General features: G+C 41.8%; 1 protein-coding gene across 1 annotated transcript in view; it reads left to right on the top strand.

Annotated features, from left to right (window-relative positions):
• The window catches only part of rab27a (RAB27A, member RAS oncogene family), a 79,489-nt gene that overhangs the window by 9,163 nt on the left and 44,097 nt on the right, over nucleotides 1-26,229 (top strand). Inside the window, exon 2 of the mRNA XM_081373263.1 lies at nucleotides 23,581-23,753. Within this exon, the coding sequence (XP_081229389.1) occupies nucleotides 23,601-23,753 (153 nt within the window). The 5' untranslated portion in view covers nucleotides 23,581-23,600. The remainder of the gene's footprint in view (nucleotides 1-23,580; nucleotides 23,754-26,229) is intronic.

Here is a 26,229-nt window from a genome sequence, read left to right as displayed (position 1 = left end):
CACAGAAGAAGAGACACGGTTTATCGAATAGTTCACATGATGATGTTGAGGGTCTGGGTAAAGCGAGTGTGGTGGACTTGTCACTCATGCGCTGTGTTTTTACTGGGCTCACAGACTCTTCATGCTTTTTTCTTTTTCTTTCTCTCTCAACATTTTGTTTATCAATCGCATTTCTGCAGCTTTTGTGCCACACCATAGGATTTTGAATCATCAGCTGAACTACATCCTGACTACCACCACTAATGTCCACTATAAACTCAGGCAGATCCCCTAATGCATTCAGCTCCTGGATGTTATCTAAAGCTTCTTTGTAACATGATTTCAATCTTTCAGTATTGTTTCTCAGTTTGTATGATGAAGAGGGATCTAATGTTTTTTCAATCTTTAGGGCGGACTGACATAGGAAGCATAAACTCCAGTCAGGGCATTCCATTATGGCTAATCTGAAAAAAGAAATGAAGTTGCTTTAACATCATAAGATAGATCATATGAGCATTAACAAGCTTTTTCAGCTTCTAACATTCGTAAAAGTAAACATCGATCAAATAATGAAGCTAACTAACTTGCTTCAACAAAAATGACGCTAACTAGTCACTAGCTAGTTATGATGAAGCTAACCAGTTACTAGCGACCTAGTTATAATGAAGCTAACTAGTTACTAGCTAGCTAGTTATTAGTTATCTAACACATTTTTCTATTTAATGATAAAGTCATACGAACCTCAAAGTGTTAACCTGTCACCTCTGACCTTCAACAGCTGTCACAGCTCCTGGTGCAGATGGGATGTGTTGTTGCAGGAACTGATTTGCTATAGGCTACTCCTGACTGGTCGAAATCTCATGCTACTTAGGACAAATGTAATGTACAGAAGTAGCTGCACTGCTTTAATACAAAATTAAAGTTTTTGAAGAAAAAGATAAGTAAAGTCACTCTGATGACACAATTTTTATGTGAAATGTGCATATTTACCACCAATTGTCATGGTATGGGGAACATTTTTGTTTTTTTAAACTTGAAACCAATTTTATTGGATTCCTTGACCCCAAAAATGTACACTTTGACACCAAATTTGTCATTATAGAGATAACAGAAGCAAAGATATGGGCTCTAGAGTATTTTCGGCGCATTGGCGGCCATTTTTGAAAAGACCTGTTTATTTCTGATACAAAGTGTGATCTCACTTGTGTCTTAGGATAAATTTATTTGTATGACCCTAAGGTACTTCCATACCAAAGGGGACCTTTGCATCATGACTTGAAGTCAAAGGCCTATTTTTTGGGCTTAACCTCCCTACTAAATATCAATATCCCATCAATCATTTTTTTAAATTCTGAAAACAGACTTAACGAACAAGCTCCAGGGGGACCATTTAGCAGCATGTAACTGTATGCTACTCAGCATCAATGGGTCACCGGAATTCCTATAACTAACTGTAACTCCCCTGTAACTTCTCATTTTAACTTTTCTGAAACATTAACCAAGATGGCCTAGTATTGTTGTTATGAGTGTGATAACAACATTATCCAAGATGTAGGTGTCTTTTTTTCCGCAGTAGTTTCAATTTTTATATTTTTAGGTCAAACCGTTCTTGTCTGTCAGTCATATCATGCAGGTCTATGGTCACCCCCTCAAAGAGCAAGCACAGAGTCTAAATTAAAACAATTCCCCGTCGTCCAAATTAAACAATTCCCCATCGTAAGTACACATTGATATGGCCTAAGACACGAAACGAGCGGTTTGTGTGAGAAAACGAACAGTATTTATGTCGTTGTTACCTCTTGAACACAGCCGCGTCCAGATGATCTGAGGGCGCGGGCGGGTATAGAAATATACACTAGATGTCGCCTTGGCTACGGTTTCGTTCCAATGAACTGCAGTAGCGAAGGCGACATCTAGTGTATATATCTATACCCGCTCGCGGGCGGGTATAGATGTATACACTAGATGTCGCCTTGGCTACGGTTTCGTTCCAATGAACTGCAGTAGCGAAGGCGACATCTAGTGTATATATCTATACCCGCTCGCGGGCGGGTATAGATATATGCACTAGATGTCGCTTGGCTACGGTTTCGTTCCAATGAACTGCAGTAGCCAAGGCGACATCTAGTGTATACATCTATACCCGCCCGCGCCCTCAGATCATTTGGACGCGGTTGTGTTCAAGACGTTACAACGACATAAATACTGTTCGTTTTCTCACACAAACCGCTCGTTTCGTGTCTTAGGCCATCAATATGTACTTACGATGGGGAATTGTTTAATTTGGACGACGGGGAATTGTTTTAATTTAGACTCTGTGCTTGCTCTTTAGGGGGTGACCATAGACCTGCATTATATGACTGACAGACAAGAACGGTTTGACCTAAAAATATAAAAATTGAAACTACTGCGGAAAAAAAGACACCTACATCTTGGATGCCCTTGAGGTAAGCTAAAACATACCAAAATTTAATTTCAAAGTGAACTATCCCTTTAATGTATTAACCAGCATTTATGACTGATAAACAATGCATTTGTTACAGTATATTTTAATCTTTGATAACAGTAGGTAATAAAAATACAATGGCTCATGTTAGTTCTGGTCCAATGAAAAAATATTAACAGATAGAACTCAGGACATTTTTGTAAAATATACCTCAGTGTCATGTTCTAGACTTGTTATATTCAGCTTTAAATAAAAAAAAAAAAACCCTTAATATTGTGGCAGTTTTTTTCTCCGTGGTATCGAAAATGGTATCGAATATCGATATTTTTTAAGGTATCGTATCGAAGTTAGAAATTCTAGTATCATGACAACACTACTAAGTGATCTGATTCACCATTTTCACCTGCTGGACCATAAAACAGGTGAAAAAAATCCCACAGACACACATTGAAGGAAGGACCCGAACCATATGGTGCATTTAAGTCCTCCTAGGAAGGTTGTGTTTACAAATTGGGAAGTATAGTAATTATGACATGAGTGTTCAAATAACTGTGGTCGGAGCAAGTTGGTGGCGGTGTACCTTTTCTACAAAAAAAGCATGATTTTTTTTAAACTCTCTTCTCTTTTTAACTTTGCTTTTTATGTTTTTATTTAAATTATGAAAAGTTATATTCTACCGTAATTGTACAATACTATAGTATTTTGATAACGCTTTACTCCAAGGTTCCATTAGTTAACATTAGTTATTGCATTAACTAACAATAACGTTAAAGATAATGAATACTCATTATTAGTAAGTCAACCATACAAGGCCCATTAAATAATATTAACAGATACGCCTTTTGATTTTAATATTGTATTTAATAAATCAAATGCTTAAATTAATATTTAAAGATTAATAAATGCTTTAGGAGTACTTTTCATTGTTAGTTCATGTTAACTAATGTTAACAAATTTACCCTTATTGTAAAGTGTTACCCATATTTTGTACATGCAACTCATTTTATTGTAAATTAAAAAATAAAATAAAATTCATCAAATTTATCAAAATAATAGACGCTGCACCCTCACTGACATGCCTTCAACTTGGAAACTTCAGAAGAGTTTCCTCGTAATTCCGACTTAGTGGTGTTGTTCATGTGCTTTAGACTTGTAAATACGATATTTCTGACATGACTTCAACGCAGACCAGAAAGTCACAAATACCTTTTTCTTGCCAGACAGAAAGAAACCATCTAGAACATCCTATAGATTTAACTTCAAGTAGGCTAGTTCACAAGATTCATCTTCTAAATCTGAAAGGTTATAGTTAAAATGTGATTGTAGTTGTTTTGGAATGGCTACCAGGCCAAAAAAAAAAAAGCCTTCTTGTTATATTTCTTGTAGCAGGTCAAACGTTATGAGCTTCTGTAGGTCTGCATAGTTATTTTGTCTTTCACACGTATAGGCTACAGCTTGAAAACAGGGAAGTGGACAATAAAAAAAAAGGCAACTTGTCAGAGCTTGACTGTCGGTGAAGAAACTCTGGTGTGAAATGCAGAAGAGTTTTCTGTTCCTGGATCGGCGTCTCTCTCCGCTAGCGCTGGCATGCCGCCCAGGGTGGTACTCTGCTGGAAATGATTGATAAAAGCCTCCGTCTCTGTTTCTCATGTTCTTTATCCAGGCTTTCATCAGGGCTGTTTTGGTTGGACGGGAAGCACAACTCAAACTCAGGCATTTAGCTGAGCTGTTGCACAAGGCCAGTGATTGTTTAAGCACTTGTGTTGTGTAGATGTGTCTATGTCTAACTGAAATTAAAGTGTCTGTCGGTCTTCAGAAGTTACGGTAGTGTCAAGTGAACATCACAAACATGTCAGCCAAAAGATGCAGCCAAACACTCACCATTTGTGTCTAGAACTGATTCTACAGGGGTTGTGTGTTCATGCTTATAGCACATAAAGATAAGGTTGTTTTTGCAAATCGGTGCACTTTCCAGACAGTGAAAACTTTCTCTAACCATCTAATTTGTCTGTTTTTCTGTAACCTACAGTTAGGCATGTGCCGGTATCAACTTTTCATGCTGCGATTAATTGATTGAGCTTTTACCACGGTATACGGTATTATCACGATATTTTAATTGCTCAAGAGAAATGGATGGATTGGTGGGGGGGGATGTAGAAAAAACCTACTTGCATTACAATAGTGATTGTCAAAACATTTGGTAACTAAATAGAATTTTACACAATTTTCACGCTTTCAATTCTTGGGATTTGATTTCAATCTTGATTCAGTATTGACTTTTTGGATAAATATTAGGTAGGCTACAGTAGATAGACGTTAATTTTTCTCAAGAAAAAATATATCTCACATAATGCTGTAAACATACAGAGAGCCCTATTAGCTGGTATTATTAAAGGTTAAAAATTAACTAATTAAATTAAATATAATTTGGTTTTCATTATAATAACAATTATGACACAAGTAAAAATATAATACAAATGTAATATAGTGCACATATTTAGCAAAATACTCCTCTCTATAGCTATTTTTTTCTAGTCAACTAACGTGTTGGTCATTAAATGGCTTTCCTGAGGTAAATGTAACGTTCTGTGACAATTGTTGCCCTGCAGTTTTATTGACCTCTTTCCGTGGTTGAAAAACACTGATTGATCGATATTATGTATGAGGCATATATAGGCCTACCTTTCGGTAAGCTGTACTGTATCTTTAAATAAAAAGTAACAGATGATCGGTTTGCTTGAACTGAGGCGCTACAGTGATCTGTCAAGTCACATTTACAAGCGCCAAAACAGTATTTATTGTCTGAATTTCGTAATAAAATGGACAGAACCTGATAGCTGAGAATTGTTTTCATACCATAATAACCTGCTCTGTCTAGTCTGTCGGTCTCCCGTGTCCTCTTTGCTCCGCGATTTTTCTCTGCGTGAGAAACTGCATGTGGCGCGAGAGCGTTTGAAAAGTGTAAATTGCGTGAGTCTCACGCTGAATGCGTATTGACAGCTCTGCTTTTAGAAGGGGGATAAATCGTCGGCAGCGTGCCTCCTTCCGCCATGCTTCTTCTCCATGTGAGGATTGTTTATATTAGACTAGAGTGCGCACTGCCGCATGCACACAGCGCTAATACATGTGGGGTTCTCTTACGAGAGGTTCTCTCGTATTGCGTAGTTGCTACGCTACGGGAAAGCCTTTCTTTCTCGAGATACTGAAGCCAAAAATTATCCTTAATTTTTATAATCTTGTCAACGCAGTGCGGCAGCCTGCAGACCTAGGGCAAGCTTACTAGCGTGCCCATTGGCTGCCCTGCGGCAACTGCAGCAGCCTACCGCTGAGCCCTTGGCGTGACGTCACGACCAATGAGCGCGCTTGGCGCGCTTAATGCGTCACAGCCCGCGAAAAGGGGTGTGGCTTAGCGTATATAAACAGGGCTCGGAGACTGCTTCTCTGATTTCTGTCTTTTCAGCGAAGCTCTTCGCATCGCTGCTCTCTGAGGAAGCCGCCGTCGAAGCAAGCGACCAGCACGCCGAGGATCTCAGCCTGAGGACGCCGGCGCCTTCGCCGCCTTCAGCCTTCCCTGCCTGCTTCGTTATCCAGCGAATATGTCCTTTTACCGCTCTGTGTGGTATGTGTTTGTGTGTTCGCCCCGCGACACACTCTGCATCTAAAAGAGCGCGAGGCGTTGTTGCAAATGCCTCGCTCATCCTGTGGCTCGTGCAGAGCCTCGCTCAGCGACGGAGACCGCCACGTGGTTTGCGCTCTCTGCCTGGGCTTCGACCACGCAGCCCGCGCCCTCTCCACGGGCGGCTGCGAACAGTGTGAGGACTTGCCGATGTCGACCCTGCGGGCTCGACTCGCCATGTTTGATGATCCTCCACCTTCCCCGGCTGCCTCTTCAGGGCCGCGAAAGAAGAAACGCCGCTCTCAAAGGCCTCCCGAGCCGGTGGTTATAGCTGAGCGCTCGCCGGAGCCCCTCCCGCGAGCCTCGCTCTCTCCTTCTCCCCCGCCCTTCACCGACGCGCAGCGGCCGGCTACTGCCCGCACTGCCATCGCCTCAGGGGATGAAGCAGATGACGCTGCTGACAGCTGCTCTCTGCTTGCTTCGGACAGCGAGGAGTGGTCGGGCTCTCACCGCTCCGCCTCCTCGACTCCTGAGTCTGGCAGGTCCCGCTCCAGTGTCGACGCGGAGCTTATCCGCCTCCTCACCAATGCGGTCGACCGACTGGGATTAGACTGGTCCCCACCCAAGGAGCCCGCGCCGAACCGACTCGACGGGTGTTTTCTGCCTAGCCGCCGCCAAGCGCCAGCCTCTAGGTCAGCACCCTTCCTGCCTGAGCTCCACGCGGAGCTATCGAAGTCGTGGAGCGCGCCCTTCTCCGCTAGACTCCGCTCGTCTGTCTCCTCGGCTCTCTCCCAGGTGGACGGGGCCGCCGAGAAAGGCTATACCGGCATCCCTTCTGTTGAGGAAGCGGTGGCAACGCACCTTTGCCCGCCGTCTGCTAGATGGCGCTCAAAGTCTGCCCTGCCGTCCAAAGCCTGCAGGACCACATCAGCTCTCGCCGGAAGCGCATTCGCCGCCTCCGGCCAAGCTGCTTCCGCCCTGCACTCGATGGCTGTTCTTCAGATCCTGCAAGCCGACCTCCTCCGCGAATTGGATGAGAAGGGCTCGGATCACACAGCCTTAACAGATCTGCGCAGCGCGACGGACCTTTCGCTCCGTGCTACCAAGACCGCTGCACAAGCCATCGGCAGATCTATGGCCACGCTCACCGTCATCGACAGACACTTATGGTTGACGCTGGCGGATATGAGTGAGTCAGAACGCGCTGTTTTCCTCAACGCCCCGCTCTCGCCCACTGGCCTCTTCGGCCCTGCGGTCAGCGGGATTGTGGACCGCTTCTCTGAAGTACAGAAGGCGTCGCAGGCTATGAATCTCTTCCTGCCCCGCCGCTCGAGCCCAGCCGCAGGCCGCTCTCAAGCTCAGCCTCCTGCGCGCAGCTCCACACAGCGCTCGTCTCGACCACCAACTGCTTCGTAGCGACGCCAAGGCGGCCGCCCTAGGTCGCGCTCGACCAGCCTTCACAGACCGCCGCCCCCCCGGGGTCCGCGTCCCAAGATAACGCTGAAGTCTGAGCCCGCGAAGTCCTCCTAGCACCCGCAGGGAGGAAAAGATGGCTGAGTCCCGCTGCGGCCGGACCGCCATCGAAACGCCCAGCTCTGTCAGTCCCCTCAGTACAGGCTACTGCAGCAGCTTACACCGCAGCCAACGAGCCAGTAACACCACTCGCTCGCCTGCACACAAACGCCATTTTTACGGCGGCCCAAATAAATCTCAGAGTGTAAATTCGGGTTTTCCGGCTCCGGCCTAAGGTGTTGTAAGTGTAGAAAATGTGCCCACTCCCACGTGCTCACTGCTTCACACAAACACGGTCCCCATGGTAACGCGTTCAGAGCGCTCTCTCATAAAGCGGTCACACACCGCTCGAGTACTAAGTGTAGTAAATGTGCCCACAACTCTGTGCTCACATCTACCCGTAACTCGCTCTGCCACTCGGTTACCCCGGGCAACAACGGCTCAGGCCGAGAGTGTTATAAGTGTAGAAAATGTGCCCACTCCCATGTGCTCACTGCTTCACACAGACAGGGTCCCCATGGTAACGCGCACAGAGCGCTCTCTCATGAAGCGGACGCAAGCCGCTCGAGTATTAGGTGTAGAAAATGTGCCCACAACCTTGTGCTCACACCTACCCGCTGCTCGCTCTGCCAGTCAGTTACCCTGGGTCACAGGCCCTCTAAAGCTCCCAAACACTGGCCGTGTCATAAGTGTAAACTCTGCGCCCGCTCACGAGCACGCGCACTCACTTTTAGACATTATAATCCCCACGCCGCTCTCGCGCCTGGGATGTTTGACAGCAATTCACGCTCCATCCGATGGGACCGAGCTACTGAGCGCTGTACAGTCGGCCAATACTGTTTACCAGCCCCCGTGTTCGAGCACCAGCGGCGCGCGCGCCGCTCCATCCTCTCTGATACAGGTTCCCCATCCCGCGCAGCGCGGCGATCTGAACCCAGAGACCATTCGACCCCTAGCTATGCATGCGGAAGCATGGGAAGCGATTCAGGGCGTGTCAGAATGGGTGCTGAATACTATAAAACACGGCTATTCGCTTCAATTCGCTCGTCGCCCTCCGCGCTTTACAGCACAGACGGAGACGAGAGTGAGTTCAGAAGCTGCGCACCTGCTTCAAGCAGAAATAGCGAAGCTGCTGCGCAAAGGGGCTATAGAACAGGTTCATCCTTCTCTGAGCGAGTCGGGCTTTTACAGCCGCTACTTCCTCGTACCCAAGAAGGACGGAGCGTTAAGACCTATTTTAGATCTGAGACATCTGAACAAAGCCCTCATGAGACGGCCGTTCAAAATGATCACAACCAGAAAAATCCTTGCGCAGATTCGCCCAGGAGACTGGTTTATCTCTCTCGATCTAAAAGACGCGTACTTTCAGATCCAGATAACTCCCCGTCACAGGCCATTCTTGAGATTCGCCTTCAACGGTCGAGTATATCAGTACACAGTCCTGCCCGCCGCATCCGCCTCCTCGCCGCATCCCTCCAAATAGGCAGCCGGGTTCCGCTGAGGACATTCCAGCATATTTTGGGGCATATGGCCTCAGCTGCAGCAGCGCTCCAGCTGGGCCTACTGCGCATGCGCCCGCTTCAACGCTGGCTGAAAGCGCGCGTGCCCCACCGAGCCTGGGCGGCCGGCGGCTTGCGAGTCAGAGTGAATCAGGCCTGCATTTTAGCCCTGCAGCCCTGGCTGGCAGCCGAATGGTATCTCACGGGAGTGACTATGGGAGTGATTTCACACCGGAAAGTTGTCTCGACAGACGCTTCCAACTTAGGTTGGGGAGCGCTCTTCGAAGGCAGACCGGTCTATGGCCGCTGGTCAGACCAGGAGAATCTCCTACACATATACTGTCTAGAGATGCTCGCGATCGAGAAAGCGTTCAAACACTTCCTCCCATTCCTCCACGGTCACCATGTTCTAGTCCGCACGGACAATACATCGGTAGTGGCCTATGTGAATCGCCAGGGCGGTGTCAGATCAAAGACGCTCTGCACCCTGGCGGAACGCCTCCTCGTGTGGGCTCAGCACTCTCTGCGCTCGCTGAGAGCCGCGCATGTGCCTGGGCACCTGAACAAGGGCCCCGACAGACTGTCCAGGGACAACGTTCCCCCTGGGGAGTGGTCTCTACACCCCCAAACAGTCCAGTCACTGTGGCGCCGTTTCGGCAAAGCGAAAGTCGACCTTTTTGCGTCAAAAGACAACGCTCATTGCCCAGAGTTCTTCTCGAAGAACGAGGACGCGCTGGCCCAGACCTGGCCCAGCGGCCCGTTGTACGCTTTTCCCCCGGTCTCTCTGCTGCCTCAGGTCATCGAGAGAATCAGGGAAGCGCGCCACTCAGTGCTCCTCATAGCCCCATGCTGGGAGAACCAAGCTTGGTTCCCGGATCTAATGCAGCTGGCAGACTCAGCCCCCTGGCCGATACCGGTGAAGAGAGACCTTCTCTCTCAAGCCCGCGGCTCGATATGGCATCCCCATCCAGAGCGCTGGTCTCTGCATGCGTGGAGCCTCAACGATTACACGCTGATCTGCCAGACGGGGTCATGAACACGATCATACAATCTAGAGCTCCCTCTACGAGGCGGCTCTACATGTCGAAATGGTCAGTGTTTAACAGATGGTGCACTGCTAAGGGGCTCGATCCACAGACATGTGGGGTATCGCGAATACTGTGTTTCCTTCAAGAGCTACTGGACACGGGCAGGTCCCCCTCCACGCTCAAAGTCTATGTTGCGGCCATTTCAGCGCTCTCTGTTTCAGAGCGGGGCCGCGCATTAGGAAGGAACGAGTTCGTCATCCGCTTCCTTAGGGGAGCCAGGAGGATGAACCCCCCGCGACCCCCCTCGGTTCCTATGTGGGATCTTTCTCTGGTCTTGGAGGCCCTGAGAGCGCATCCCTTCGAACCCTTGGAAACTGTGGATATGAAATACCTCACGCTCAAAACCGTTTTTCTGATAGCACTGTCTTCAGTCAAACGAGTGGGAGACCTTCATGCGTTATCTGTTAACGCCGCGTGCCTCGAGTTCGGACCTAATGACTCCAAAGTCATTCTCAGACCGAGGCATGGGTACGTTCCCAAAATTTTGGGCACTCCCTTCAGAGCACAGGTCATTTCCCTCTCAGCCCTGCCAGCGCACGGCAGCGAGGCCGATAGTAATCTCCTTTGCCCGGTCAGGGCGTTGAGAAACTACATTTCACGGTCCACCGCTTTCAGGCGCTCGGAACAGCTCTTTGTTTCGTTTGGTGGGCGCACCAAGGGTCTCGCCGCCTCGAAACACAGCCTGTCCAGATGGATAGTGGACGCTATTGCTGCTGCTTATGCGTCTAAAGACCTGCAGTGCCCATTGGGCATTCGAGCTCACTCCACCAGAGGCATGGCCTCGTCGTGGGCGTGGTCCAGCGAGATTCCCATTCATGACGTTTGTGCAGCGGCAGGCTGGGCCTCCCCCTCCACATTTGTTAGGTTTTACAACCTGGATGTTCCCGCCTTGCAGGCGAAAGTGTTATCAGTCTAAGTCTCACGTATGCCAGCCCACTATCTGTGCGCGGGCTACGTTGTGTGATTTAGCTCTACTGGTTGAGCTGCACTATACAGGGAATTGTCAGTTCGGACCGGCCGTGCCGCTCCTAACCCCCTAGTGTGCTTATGTACGGCGCTAGCCCTCTTCGGGCCGCCCGGCTCTCTGCTATCACGTTCCCCGGGCTCTCCCTGGAACTCATTCAGTGGATGCTGGGCGCGCACGGCGTTGACAAGGGTGTTCCCGTAGCGTAGCAACTACGCAATACGAGACAACCTCTCGTAAGAGAACGTTTCGGTTACTCACGTAACCTCTGTTCTCTCTAGAAGAGGGAACGAGTATTGCGTAGCCCGCCGTGCTCGCGCCACGAGCTCATTTCGCTTCATGCGACAGAAACCAGAGAAGCAGCCTCCGAGCCCTGTTTATATACGCTAAGCCACACCCCTTTTCGCGGGATGTGACGCATTAAGCGCGCCAAGCGCGCTCATTGGTCGTGACGTCACGCCAAGGGCTCAGCGGTAGGCTGCTGCAGTTGCCGCAGGGCAGCCAATGGGCACGCTAGTAAGCTTGCCCTAGGTCTGCAGGCTGCCGCACTGCGTTGACAAGATTATAAAAATTAAGGATAATTTTTGGCTTCAGTATCTCGAGAAAGAAAGGCTTTCCCGTAGCGTAGCAACTACGCAATACTCGTTCCCTCTTCTAGAGAGAACAGAGGTTAAGTGAGTAACCGAAACGATTGTTTACATCAGAGTGCGCACGTGTTTCGCGCAGCATACGCAGTGTTTGTTTAAGCGGTTGATGGAAAATAAGCTAATGCGTGTTCTATAAATATAAATTCTGATCTATTATTTTTCACGGTATTTTGAAGTGCCCACGATAACAATATCGTGCATATTCATTACCGCGATTTATCGCATTACCGAATACCGGCACATGCCTACCTACAGTATGTAAAAACAGTTGCAGATTTTAGTATGATCCTTCTAAGTAAGAGTCTTAAAGTTGAACAGATTTGTCCTCATAATAGTGATTCTGTGGAGCTAAGAAGATCATGTAGAATCAAGTGACTGTGTTTTTATCCATCAGATTCCAATGTTAACAGTTGTGATAAACTAATACATTTGGTCTCATTGAAACATGTTCTCATTTTTGTGTAAATAATTTGTAAAGCTGGTCTTAAATTATGTTTATTTTTTTTTTTAAATGTTGGTTGGTACAAAAATTTTTTACACCTTCTCCTTGCCATGCGTAAATGGTGCAAAACATCTGAACGCTTTGTTCTTTTAGGCAAAATGATTTCACTGCATTTTGATAACACCGTTGTTTTTGCAAAATTGTTTGCTTAGTAATCTTAAACTCATAAGCCCATATAGGTTAAACGGAGGTGCTTTAGGAAGCGGTTTCAACTCGAACTCTGATGAACTCCCAGGAAATAGGCTACTAGTGCTTGTTAGATAAGTTTGGATAAGTTTTTTTCTTTTGGTCGCTGAGACTGAGAGTTTACAAAAGTTTAGGGTTGTTACAAGTCTTCTAAAGTTTTTGAAAATAAGTTTCTATTACTCACCAGGGCTGCATTTATTTGATAAAAAATGGTAAAAGCAGTAATATGATGAAATATTAAAGTAACTTTTCAATAATAATATAGGCTAGTCTAAAATGTAATTTATTCCTGTGATGCAAAGCTGAATTTGCAGCATCATTACTCCAGTCTTCTTTAGTGTCACACAATGCTAAATCAGCATATTAGAATTATTTCATGATTCCTGAATGATTTCATGAATGATTAAATTGAAACTATTATTATTATTATTATTATTAATGTTTATATATATACTAGGGCTGCACGTTTTCAAGTTTTTCATTAACCGTTAACTTAGCGGTTAATACTCGGTTAACCATAGTGTGCGCGCCGCAACCCCGAGATTGAGCTCGGGCGTAGATGTTATGGAATGGTGCATTGTGGGTAACGGCAGCCATTTTAGAGGCACCGCAAAAGCCGGTTTATAATAAGATATTAGCGTTGCCGGCCGGTACAGAAAGAGTTATGGACCGTGACAAAAAAAAAGTTGGCTATACCATATAGGGACAATCTTCATAATGAAGCCAAACAACGGTACTTAAAAAAATTATGATTATAGGTGGAATCGCTATGAACAAAGTATGGAGTAATAATTATGAAAGTTTACCAAGCCTCAGTTTCCCTGATATTTTCTCCTACCTGGTGGAGTGAGCGCTTACACCTCCGATCCAGGGCCGGATTAACAATTTAATGTGCCCTCGGCAACAACATTCAAGCCCCATCACACACATTTTAATTGTTTATTAATTAACAAGTGATTTTTTGTCACAGTCGGCTGCAAAGATGAGGTTGACGATATGCTGACTCGCGATCTTCGCAGCAGTGAACACGCGAGAGAGAAATGCACATTTCAAACAGATTACATAAGCAGAGAGCAGATCTGTTTTCTTTCGTTTTGAATTGTTTGTTTAAAAGTAGACATTTCAATATAGATATATTTTTCAGGTCTGTGAGGCAAGACTACCTTATATGCTGAGTTTCGGGTTAATTTATGAGACCTCCAGTTCACGCGCCGAAACATTTATTAAAATACAAATTAATGCAAAACGAAATTCACTTTTTAAAAAAAGGCTTTGTGCTTTCTGTTTGAAGTCTCTGCTCCGATCAATTTTAAAAGCTGTCACTGGAGGCTCACTTGCAGTTCACAAATGGATGAGTGCAAGATCTGCAGATCCTCAAAGTAAACGCGGAGAAAACAATCGTTCACACCGTTAATCAAGCATCAGTGGTGACACACACACTTGTCAGATTCTGTGAGCTATGAAGCGTGTCTATGTGGGTTTGTTACACTTCAGGAGTAATTTATCATACGTCCAATAATCCACTGTTTTCGTCCGGTAGTATATTGACGACCAGCGGCGACCCAAGCCATCCGACGAAAATGGGGAAAACTAATATGATTTATGAGGTGTTTGCCCTGTCGATCATGAGACCGATCACAGTAGTTTACAATACTGAACCATTTTCCAAAAAATAACCTAAATTAATGACCAATGTTACCTACTGCCTACTATACGCTACTATACAGTAAATCTACTTCCGTACCGTGATTCCCACAATACATTGCGACGTGACGTAACGATCCCGAACTCTATAGGCGTAATTTGCGTAATTTGGGACATGTGATCTCCCCACCACTATTTTCTAAGGTCGATATTGTCCCCACCACTTTTGAAACATCTCGCGGCACGAATACCAATACAAATAAACAAAACATCTCCAGTTAACTAGCAGAGCATTCATTTCGTTCATTTTTTTTAGGCGATCTAGCGCTGAAATGTTTTTTTTTTTAAATAAAGTGATCAAAGTGCTCGTTGCCGCTGCGATCGAGAAGGGTCTTGTAAAACGTGCTGAGGTATTATTAATTCGTGGCCACGAAACAATTCACCTGAATATTCACAATTCACAAAAAAAAAAAAAAAAAGGAATAAAAAGCTGTAGGATTAGAATAGTCGGCCTTCACTGAAGAGCTATCTTCACAGGTAAATAAATTAAAACAATACATCAATGTTTGTTTCTAGTGGAACGTCCACGTTTGGTAATGCTGATCAATGGTATCGTTGATTGATTAATTCAATTAAATATCCCCAAATATCCCCAACTGAGCAAGCCAAAGGCAACAGTGGCAAGGAACCTAAAAACTCCATCAGGTGACCTAATGGAGAAAAAAAAAACCTTGGGAGAACCCGGGCTCAGTCGGGGGCCAGTTCTCCTCTGGCGTTTATGAACTATAGAGACCGGATTTAACTGTAAGATTAAAAGTATTATATAAATGCCTGGCTGAAGAGATGCGTCTTTAATCTAGTTTTAAACTGGGAGAGCGAGTCTGAGCAACGAACAGTATCCGGAAGACTATTCCAGAGTTTTGGAGCTAAATGTGAAAATGCTCTCCCTCCTTTGGTGGATCTGGATATCCTAGGTATGACCAAAAGCCTCGAATTTAGTGATCTTAAAGAGCGCAATGGATTATAGGGCGATAGAAGATCGGTTAAATAGACTGGAGCTAAGCCGTTAAGGGCTTTATAAGTCAGTAGCAATACCTTGTAATTAATACGTGACTTTATAGGTAACCAATGTAGTGATGATAAAATTGGTGTTATATGATCATATTTTCTTGATCTAGTTAGAACTCTAGCGGCGGCATTTTGAACTAACTGTAGCTTGTTTATTGAGGATGCAGGATTCAAAGACAGCGTCACTGCATTAGAACAGCCTTATGGTCTGGTTGGTTCACGTGAGATGATTGACAGCTTTAGAAACTAATCATATCATGCTGATTTCATAGCTGATGCGAATCAGGAAGAGGAGAGTCATCGCTAGCTCAGTTAGCTGTTAAAAGCAGGAGCAAATATTGAAGCTTCCCCGGGCGCCGCCATTGATTAGCAGACCCCCACCTGCTGTTAGCATTCCATTGACTCCCATTCATTTTGGCGTCACTTTGACAGTGAATAACCTTACATCTGTGGCGTTTAAAGACTCCATTTGTACATTATTTATTTCTAAAGAAACACGAAAATGTATAAAAGGCTCCATTACCCTGTATCTTACGTTATGGCCCCTTGTATCTTATGTTATGGCCCCAACTGCATGGCCCCATGCAGTTTTTGTAAAAATAGGTTAACGATTGCGTCATAACCACGCGACTCTCTGTCACACAGTAGAGAGATTACCGTATGGACAGGAGGAGAAGCTCACAGGCAATCGGGGGGACATGGAGGCAAAGTGACAAAATAATTAATCAAAATACTTAGCAAAAGCTTCTCCTGCTCCAGCTCATGGACATCTCCTACTCACACTCTCCGTCTCTGCAAGTTTCGGAAGGGAATGATTCAGATTTCTCTGGGCACAACTACTAGAAGACAGACAGGTAGTTCACGTCACATCTACGCCGTCAAGCTCAGTGTGAGTCTGCGCAGTAAGCTCGACCATCAGGAAGTTAGTGCTTCTAATTGACTTCACTTGTCTCCGTTGAATCCAATGGGGTCGCTGTGTCCAGTTTATATACTGTCTATGGTTTTAAGCTCTTGAGATCGCACATTTCAATGGGATATGAATAGAAATGTTATGGGGAGGGACTGGGCGTTATCCGCCCAAAATTGCATACTTTTACATACGTGTAATTATCTTAAAAACTGTTAATGATAGAGAGGTGCGGTCTTGTTTGCCATATTTCTCAGATTCCGCTGAAAACAGTGGTATCCAGTTTGTATATACACTTCCTTGTTGCATCATACCACTGCGTAAAAAGGCCAATGAAATCGATGTTTGTTATGCAGATAACCACGCGCAACGTTTCTTCTTCTTTCTTCTGACTTTATTGTACAAAACACATTTGAACTTGAAGTTGTAACTTTATTTTAATGATTTATTTTAATTATTTGAACAAGAAATAATAAATGTGACTTTGTACAAAACAGGGGCATACCCATACTTTTTGTTGTCCAATGGTGTGACGAAATGTCCTGTGGTGTGACAAACTGAATTATAAGTGGAAAAGGCATTTGAATGCACAAATTTATGTAAAAGGTGTTGAATAGAATAATAATGATATCATCACTATGCACATATAAGGATGGAAAGCAGCTTCATTAGGTTTTATACTAATTATAATGAATATAATCCAGACGTTTGGATAAAGTCCCTATGTGTACATCTTATAGTGGGATAATAACATGATTGTGAATTTTTATTGGTTACTTTTGATGTGGGAATGTAATTAGGAGAAATTGATAAGGATTGTGCATATTTGTCTTATCTGTTACACAATCTCTGAATTAAATATTAACATAAAAAATGTTGTCACACCGGTGGACAATATTTGGGACTACCACACAAAAAAGTGAATAAAATGCTAAATAAATAAGGAATTAGAAAGGGACACATTCAGTTTTGAGTTATTCACATATTAAGCAATATAATTATAAGACATTTGACATACATTTTTGAAATATTTTTTTTTTCACTTTGGATTTGAGTTCACGTCAACCACCCTGCTGCAGATTCGTCGGCTGCACAGCCATGATGCGGATCTTCCTTTCCACCACATCCCAAAGGTGCTTGGATTGAGATCTGGTGACTGTGGGGGCTATAATTGAGTATAGTAAACTCATTGTCATGTTCAAGAAACCAGTTTGAGATGATTTGAGTTTGTGACATGGCATGTTCTATATAGGCTATAGATTCAGTGCAGCGTCATGACGGGTATGAAAGTGAGGCTATGAGAGATAGATTTACCGTGTTTTCAATAGCATCCTCTGTAAAAAGCTGTATAAAAACATCCTAGATCACTTATCACTTTTCATAGCTCATATTGTAGGGAGTTTTTTTTTTTTTTTTTTTTTTTGTCTACTGAAATTTCCTGGAAATATATTTTTGTAGTGTTTCGTTAGCAGAGCAATCCAAAAACCCACTGAAGAGATGTATGTCTCACATCCTGGCTGTCATTCCTGTCAAAAATCAAAGATGGTGCTGCTGTGAATAAGGTCTGTCTGTAGGGCCTGATTTTAGCCACTGGATCGCGGGTGTTGCGCATATTTTGCACATTTGTGCAGATTTCATGACTATAAAGGGGGTATTCCTGAAAATGTGCACTATAGCATGTATGAAATGCTTAAATTAATACACAAAGATTATCAGAGCAAATCAGTTAAAAACATTTCTGTGACACATAATTTCTCAAATGGTGTGAGTGATTCAGCAGTAGGGTATACCACATTGCACGCTGCAAAATAAAACTGTCGTTTCAGGACAGTTGACCGAATTGTCACTTGCCCTGTGGGGCCATGTTGCATCGTCACTAAAGTTTTTTTTTAGTTTTTTTTATTTAAAGTTGTAATTTATTTGTTAAATCATGTAAGGGGGAATTCCCCAGCATTTATCGACATGAAATTCAGGCAATGATTGGGGCTGTAATGTACATGTATTCATCCAGAACTGTATGGTACGGATGTCACGGTTCGGTGCATGCAGTCACACTATGAATACAGTGAGTCACAGGTGATCCAGATGGAACTCCAATCCAGAAGGGGGCATGTGTGGTAATGCAACGCTGTTTGCTTACTTTGCTACCAGTAAAAAGCGCAGAAGAAGAAGATGAGACAATCGATTGATGTTTACATCTCTCTGCCAGTAAAAAAAGCCAAAAAAGCTTGAGAATAATATCTCACGTAACATTACATTTATCTCAGGCATTTAGTGTTGACAGCTGGTTAGTTCACTAGAGAAATGAACTTTAGAGAGAAGCATTTCGTATATGCACTATATATTAGCCTATTCATTATATTTAACCTGTTAGTAATGTCTTGATTAAATAAATTTGTCATGAAAATAAGTTATGACAGCCACTTTGTAAATGATTATATTTAAAAAATTAATTGGAGTAGGAAATTAACTTTCTAATTAGCCTAGATTTAGAAGTCAATGCAAAACCTGCCTTATGTGCAGTTTACATGTATTTTTTATTTGAGTGTTGATTATTATATCTAAAAGTAAATAGCAACTAAATTTAATAATCCGGGCTCTGTTGTTAATTGTAACCTTTAATATTATAGTAATGTGCAAGAATGGGCTCCCTATATAGTTTACAGCACTAGCTAAGATAGTTTTTTTTTTTTTTTACCCTTAAGAAATTTGTAATTATAATTGAATGTTTTTAAACACAGAGACACATTTGTTAAAAAAAATCTAGTTTAATAAAAAAGCAATTTTATGTTTAGTTTTCTTCCTCCTGCTGTAGTGAAATGTGACTTCAAAACCGAGGTACGTACCGAACTGTCATGTTTGTGTACTTTTACACCTATAATATACAGTTATAATCGAAATTATTCAACCTCCATTCCAAATCAGGTTTATTGGCAAATTTACTGACTTTAAGCTGTTTGCAATGAACAAATCAAACAAAAGTAATTGAAATAGCTCAATACAACAAATGTTTCAAGTGATTTCTCCAAATTCAACTGAAGATGGAAGTTTTAATGACTTCTGCAGTCTCATTCAATCCCCTGAATAGAATCCCTCCCAACAGCACAAATCTGCAAAACAGGTGTGGTCTCAAACACACCTGATGTAACTAATCAAGGGCTTCATTAGTTGCTCCAGGTGTGCTTGAGCTAGAACACATGAAATACCTGAACAGGGGTGCTTTTCCCAAAAGCATCGTTAGCCAACTAAAGTTCCGTCATTATCAGCATAGTTCAGCGAGTCTGTGTTTCCCAAAATCATAATTCTAACGAACATTCGCAAACAGCATCGCAAAGTTGTGGTTGGAACTACAGATCTCAACTTGTGGTAACTTAGAAGCATACAGTAGTTTCTTGTTTGCATGACATGTGGTCTCAATTAATCCTTATCTTGAGCCAAATAAGCAAGCTGACATTTAGAATACATACAAATGTAATTTACGTATTTTAGTTTGTCAAGAGATTTAAAGCACCTTTTTTGAAGAGTGCGCATGTGCGTGTTAGAGCTTAGATCGGGCCCAAAAAATCAAGCCTGACCCTACCCGAGCACGTGCACGTTGTGTCCGAGCCCAGCCCGGCCCGGCCCGACACATTAACTGCAATCATGAGCCCGAGCCCGATTTATACCCGACCATTTTTTAATATGTGGGCCGTTAAAACTGCCGTTCTCAACTACAATTCCGAGTTGTTTGAACTACAGAAATCTGTTTAGAATTATCTCAATGAATAATGCAACAAGGACGAAGCATGTAAACTGCGTTGTTTGTTTATTCAGAATGGAATGGATCGCAAATGTATCCGAATGAAGAAACGTAAAAAAACACTCGACAAAGCCAACACATATGTTGTCACTGCCCATGACTTGAAATTGTTCCATACCTCCGACTTTCCTCAACTTGCTCAAAGTAAATTCACCTGTTTTTCTTTTTTTTCTTTACATCTTCAAGCTCCATGTTGCACTTAAGCTACACAATACAGCACAGCAGGCCCGGTGTGATGTGTGCGAGTGGAGGAGACGCTGCGCATGACACGTGACATGTTCCTTTGTCCACCCAATTAGGCTAATAAAGTAATGATTAAAAAAACACAAATGCTTGATTAAGGGCCCGGCCCGGGCCGAGGATAGGTGGCAGAAAATATCGGCCCGCGGGTCGGGTCAAGTTCGGGCTCGGGCGCAGGCAGAGAATCTAAGCTCTAGCGAACGTGCTTTAGTACTCAAGAACGAGCCTATGATTGAATCTGGAAACAAAGCAAAATAACTAAGAAAATTTTTAAATAGTCCTCAGATGCCATGTCCATAATTTATAGCAAAACATTTGCCATTTAATTCGATCTCAAACAGATTAATTAAAAGTAGTTATTACTCCACCACTTGCGTGACATCATTAACCATCATGGTTGAACGACCAATTTGCAACAGTACGGTTTCGGGAAACAGTCGTGACTAGCTAGTTGATTTCTTCAACAATGCATCGTACTATGGTAGTAAAGTAGCAAGTTACGTCGTTGTATGAGAAACGCACCCCTGGCTAGGTTTGTTGAGTGTCACGTTTGACTGCATGTTAGCAATTCTTTCAAAAGAATGGTCCAAAAAGTTAGCAAGTCAAAGAAACACCTGCGCAGTTCTCTGATCAGCCAGAAAGATGAACCCAAGAAAAGTCTTCTGTGGTCTCGCTGGATGGATCCGATTGTTTGGGTCAGCCCCAGACGTTAAGCAGCTTATGGTCAGGATGGTCTTTAGCCCTGCCTCGTGTAATAATGTGGTAATTTGTTCGAGTTTTTTATGTTCTTTCTGGAGTCATATGATCCGCTTTAATGCAGTCTGAACTGAACATTCTCACAGCTACAGCTGAGCCATTCTCCGGATGCTTTTCTTTCCTCAGTTGTGTTTGTGGACATGACAAGACAAGATGTGCATCAAGACATTATGAAATCATTGGGCTGTTGAAACAGGAACAGGTTTTACGCACTCAAGATGTGTCTCATTTTGAAGGCTGCGTCCTCCTGAGGTCGCATTTGTCGGCCGCATACATTATAAAGAACAGAGCAGTAACTTATAAAATTGGCCATTATTCCTAGTGAAGCATAAATTGTTGTAATTTTTTTTTTGGAATGTAGTGGTTAGTTCACTGAAATGAAGCAGCCTCCTGAGGATGCATTCTTCAAAATGAGACACAGCTTCATTTTTTTTTATTTAAGCTCACACATGACATCATCTCACAAAGGAAGAATGTTCATTGATACTTTGTGAGAAAATATATTGATGTGCTGTAAAAGCTTACTGTCATTTTCAGGGCTTTTCTTTTTGGGCAAAATGTTGAGGTTATGTGAAACTTAAAGTAAATGAAGTTAGTGACCAGATCACAATTCTGCAGTTTATGTCGACTTGTTCATATTATGAGAGCATATGAAGAGACTTAACAAGCTCCCATCACAGAAGGTCTTGTGATTCCAATGTCACATTAAACCTACATTACCAAGCACTGAAATATTTTTTGATATTTTTTGAAAATAGAGCATGACAATTTTAAAGACTAAAGTGACGGATAATGATTGTCTCTAGTGTTAAATACCACCATAGGTTATGAAACACAACTTTTAACAAAATTATGTCTCTGTATTGTAGAAGGCTAAGGCACTCGATTAACAGTGAAAAGAAACTTGAGTTGACAAATGTGAGTGGAGATGCTGTTGTGTAGATGCATTCAAGTGTGTGAAGGTGCTATTTCAAAGTCTGTTTCCTCATTTAATCTCCAGGATTTCAGCATTAATGGACTCTCATGACCAATAACAAATAAAATGGGTTTAAGAAGCATATTTACTGTTCTAAAACAGATATGCAGCACTTGTCTCAAATTCTTTTTTTAGTTTCCTGTTACTAAATCAGCACTGTTGCATCAATGAAAACGCTCGCCTCTTAACAAAATGCTTGAAAAAGTATAGTCTCTTGATGTTCTTTGTTGATTAATGGTTTCATTTGGGGTTCGCAAAAGTCAGCATGAATGTTGATGACAATAATTTGGCAGTAATGCAATAAGTAGGCTATCAGCTGTGTGCAAAGTAACTCACATTTGCCATCCCACATAACCCATCACAGAAAATGGGTAAAATTCAAATATCTGGACATGGAGCTCCATTGAGATCCCCATATCTATGGGACTGAACTATCTATGGCCTTAAAAATGAAGATTTCAAAAGGAAAGTTTGTTAACAATGAGAATCTAGAATGATATTAAGATATCTTGAATACTTACAAGCATGCAAACTTTGGAAAAAGAATAGGCCTATTTATGGCACTCATCAGGTATGTTCTATGCAATTGTGTTGATAGAAAAACACCTCTTCAGATATTTCTCTTTAAAAAAAAAAAATAATAATGTATACAAATTGACCCACATTTGGTTTTCGACCACTGAAAATGTGTACAATTTACCAATTTACTTGTGGAGCCACATTGAGATGACCAAATCTATGGGATTGAACCATCGAGGGCCTTTAAAATGAAGATACCAAAAGGAAAAGAACCAGAATCTAAAAGGATATTAAGATATCTTTATATATATTTTTTTTTTGAGTTACAGGCATGCAAACTTGAGGCAAAAAAACACAAGTGCTTTTTGTCATTTTTGAACAATAGCATATAATTGGCATATAATGCAACAAAGATTATTAAAGTCAACCGATTTTACTAATAGACCTACCAATCTCTGTGTAAAAAATAAAATAAGGATGCTGCCATCTTTCTAAAGTCATTTTTACACCCCTCTAATTTGGCTCCAAATCTCAGGTGAAAATTGTAATTTTGACCCCCCTCTACAAAATTAAATACATCTGTGACATTTAATATTTTGGCTTTTATCACGATTTCTGTTTATCTTTGTACAGAAAAAATATTTACAAAATCAAAAATTTGAGCTGGGGAAGTTTACGAAATTTGGTTGATTTGACATGGAATGACCCCTAACCATAACCAAGGCTGCATTTATCTGATCAAAAATACAGTAAAAACTGTAATATAATAATATGTAATATTATTTGCAATTTAAAATAACCGTTGTCTACTGTAATATATTTCGAAATGTAACTTATTCCTGTGACGCAAAGCTGAATTTTCAGCATCATTACGCCAGTCTTTAGTGTCACATGATCTTTGGGAGATCATTCTAATATGCTGATTTGCTGCTCAAGAAACATTTCTGATTATTATCAATGTTGAAAAGAGTTGTTGCTTCATATTTTTGGGGAAACTGTGATGCAACTGTGATTCTTTGATGAATGGGAAGTTCAAAAGAACAGCATTTTTTTGAAATATAAACTTTTGTAACATTATAAATGTCTTACTGTCACTTTTAATCAATTTAATACTCCTTGCTGAATAAAAGTATTAATTTCTTTCAAAACAAATCTTACTGACCCCAAACCTTTGAATGGCATTGTCTATCAATGATACTACAATAACACTGCTCTGTGTTTGTCCATCGCAGGTCCTCACTCAGCTTTCAGTATGTCCGATGGGGACTATGATTACCTCATCAAGTTCCTCGCACTGGGGGACTCTGGGGTGGGAAAGACCAGCTTCTTATATCAGTACACAGACAGCAAATTCAACTCCAAATTCATCACCACAGTGGGAATAGACTTCAGAGAAAAACGTGTGGTGAGTATTTTTATTACTTGAACTAAAATGACATTGACATTTTCATAGTTGTATTGATGTTTCTTATACTCCCTTTGATCTGTATATGCATGCATTACTATTTATATATTGAAATTTTAACTTATTTAGCTTGAGTATTCGGCTTTGTGTTTTAGCCTATTTATAGTTCTACATTTACATTACATTTACATTTATTCATTTAGCTGACGCTTTTATCCAAAGCGACTTACAATTGCTATATATGTCAGAGGTCGCACGCCTCTGGAGCAACTAGGGGTTAAGTGTCTTGCTCAGGGGCACATTGGTGTCTCACAGTGGATTCGAACCCGGGTCTCTCACACCAAAGGCATGTGTCTTATCCATTGCGCCACACCACCCCAGTTCTATGCAAATAAGATGCCATTATCAGGTCTCAGGTCTCATTGGTTTAGATGTTTCCTGCTCGATTTGTAATGGAGGTTTAGTGTTTTGGAGTCCCGGGGTTAACTGAACTGTGAAATCCCATCGTCCTGTTCAGCTCTGCACATGGAATCTTGCCCAGAGGTTACAAACAGCAATTCATGTGTAAATTGCAGCCTCAGGTGCTGGGAGATATATACAGGTTCGTCTGAACATGGTCATGAATACTAGATGCAGAAAAAACACATGCAAAACGCTGCACGCCTGCGAACGCAAACAGACGTTCTCTGAGTAATTATGCTTTTTCCTGAATGCAATACGATGCCTAAGGCTGCTTAATTTGTTGGGAACACGCTACGACAAGAGTCAGTCCACATAATTCACATGCTAATAAACACCTTAAAATATGTCAGATAGATAGATAGATAGATGGATGGATGGGTGGATGGATGGATAGATACACAGTATATAAAGGATACAATAATATGCACATTAATAATATTTATTATGTAATATAATATGTGTAATCAACTAATTGTTGTAGTAAAATTAACTCCACTACAAGTGGTTTATTCTCTTAAAGGGCTTTATTTTATGATAATGACTAAACTACATTATCCCACCTATTACATGACTTCTTATCAAATCAAATACATGGGCATAAATATTGATTTAAGTAGAAGCTATTTTATTGGATAAAAAGATGGGAAGAAAGAGTGTGGCGTGATATGCAAGACTTGAATCTAGCAGTTGTAAAGCATTAGTGGCCGCCCAATGTTTTTAATGACCTTGGATTTTTCCTATTAATTTTTCCCATAGGGATTTTTAAAGTTATAAGCCATGAGTTAGACCTTGATTTAGGAGCTCAAAAAAAAAAAAAAAATGGTACAAGACAGTGTGTATTACAGCTTTAGTGAGGGAAAGAACTACAATTCCAAGCCATTGTGAATGATATAATCAAATTCAAAACAATGTAGAAATATAAAACTACTGGTTTAAAGACATAAAATCAGCAAAAAAAAGTATCACACAGTTGGCATACTGTAACGTTCTACTCGGAGCTGTTCACATCCTTGGAATTATGCGTTTCTATGGCACACAGTAAATGCCAAAATGAATCTGCAGCTGTCAGGTGGTACAAGTCAGTGCTTGTACTATTTTTCGTTTATTATATTTGTAATGTTATGTGCTTTGAGACCTGTGGTAATTTTAACGACGTGTTTTGAAGGAAGTGTGGCTTTGGAGATGATCTGAAGGGAAGGTGGGATCTTCCCAGCTAACAATTTTTGGTTCCCAGAACGTTAGTTTTTGGTTCCCAGAACGTTATTTTTTTATGGTTCGTTTTTAGTTAGCCAGTAAAGTTTTCTTATCGTTCCCAGAACATTATTCTTACGTTCAAATATCCTCAATTCATCTTTTTTTTATTTAATAAAATGCAACAGTAAATCTATATAAATAATCAGCCTACAGTCCATGTTTTTGTTGATTCATTGTTTAATTGTTAATAAAAAAAAAAAAAAAAAAAAAAACCACAATCATGGGGTATGCATCACATTCAAAACATGCACAAAAGGTGCAAGAACATTATAACAATTGTTTTATTAATAAACAAACTAACTACTTAAAAGCTCATTTCATTTCATTAAACACAATTTTTTAACACTAACTATTAGTTGTAGATTTTGCACATTCAAAACATTAAATACATTCACAAAGTGTAAGAATATTACAAATTAACAAAATAAAATAAAAATAGCTACTTTTAAATTTATTTTAACTCTCTACTTTCAAACACTTTTATGAGTAGGCTAATGTACAGGTAGATTCTAATTGTAGATTCTGCACTTGAAAGCCTCTTCCATCTTCACCAGTCATCTGTAACAAAGAAAAGTAATATTATAACAAAGAAAAGTAAAAATTAATATTCTTGTTTATCGGCCTTGAAAAGCAAAAAAGGAAATGAGAAAAGCAATAAAAAAGCATTTTTATCAGGCTCCTATAGGAACATATATGTTTAGGTTCTGTATAGTCACTTAAATGGCAATCGGTCATCTATCTATAAATTACAGGAACGTCT

Source organism: Scardinius erythrophthalmus, assembly GCF_964197995.2.
Source record: "Scardinius erythrophthalmus genome assembly, chromosome: 8".
Classification (NCBI taxonomy): domain Eukaryota; kingdom Metazoa; phylum Chordata; class Actinopteri; order Cypriniformes; family Leuciscidae; genus Scardinius; species Scardinius erythrophthalmus.
This window is presented reverse-complemented; position numbering and strand designations above follow the sequence as displayed.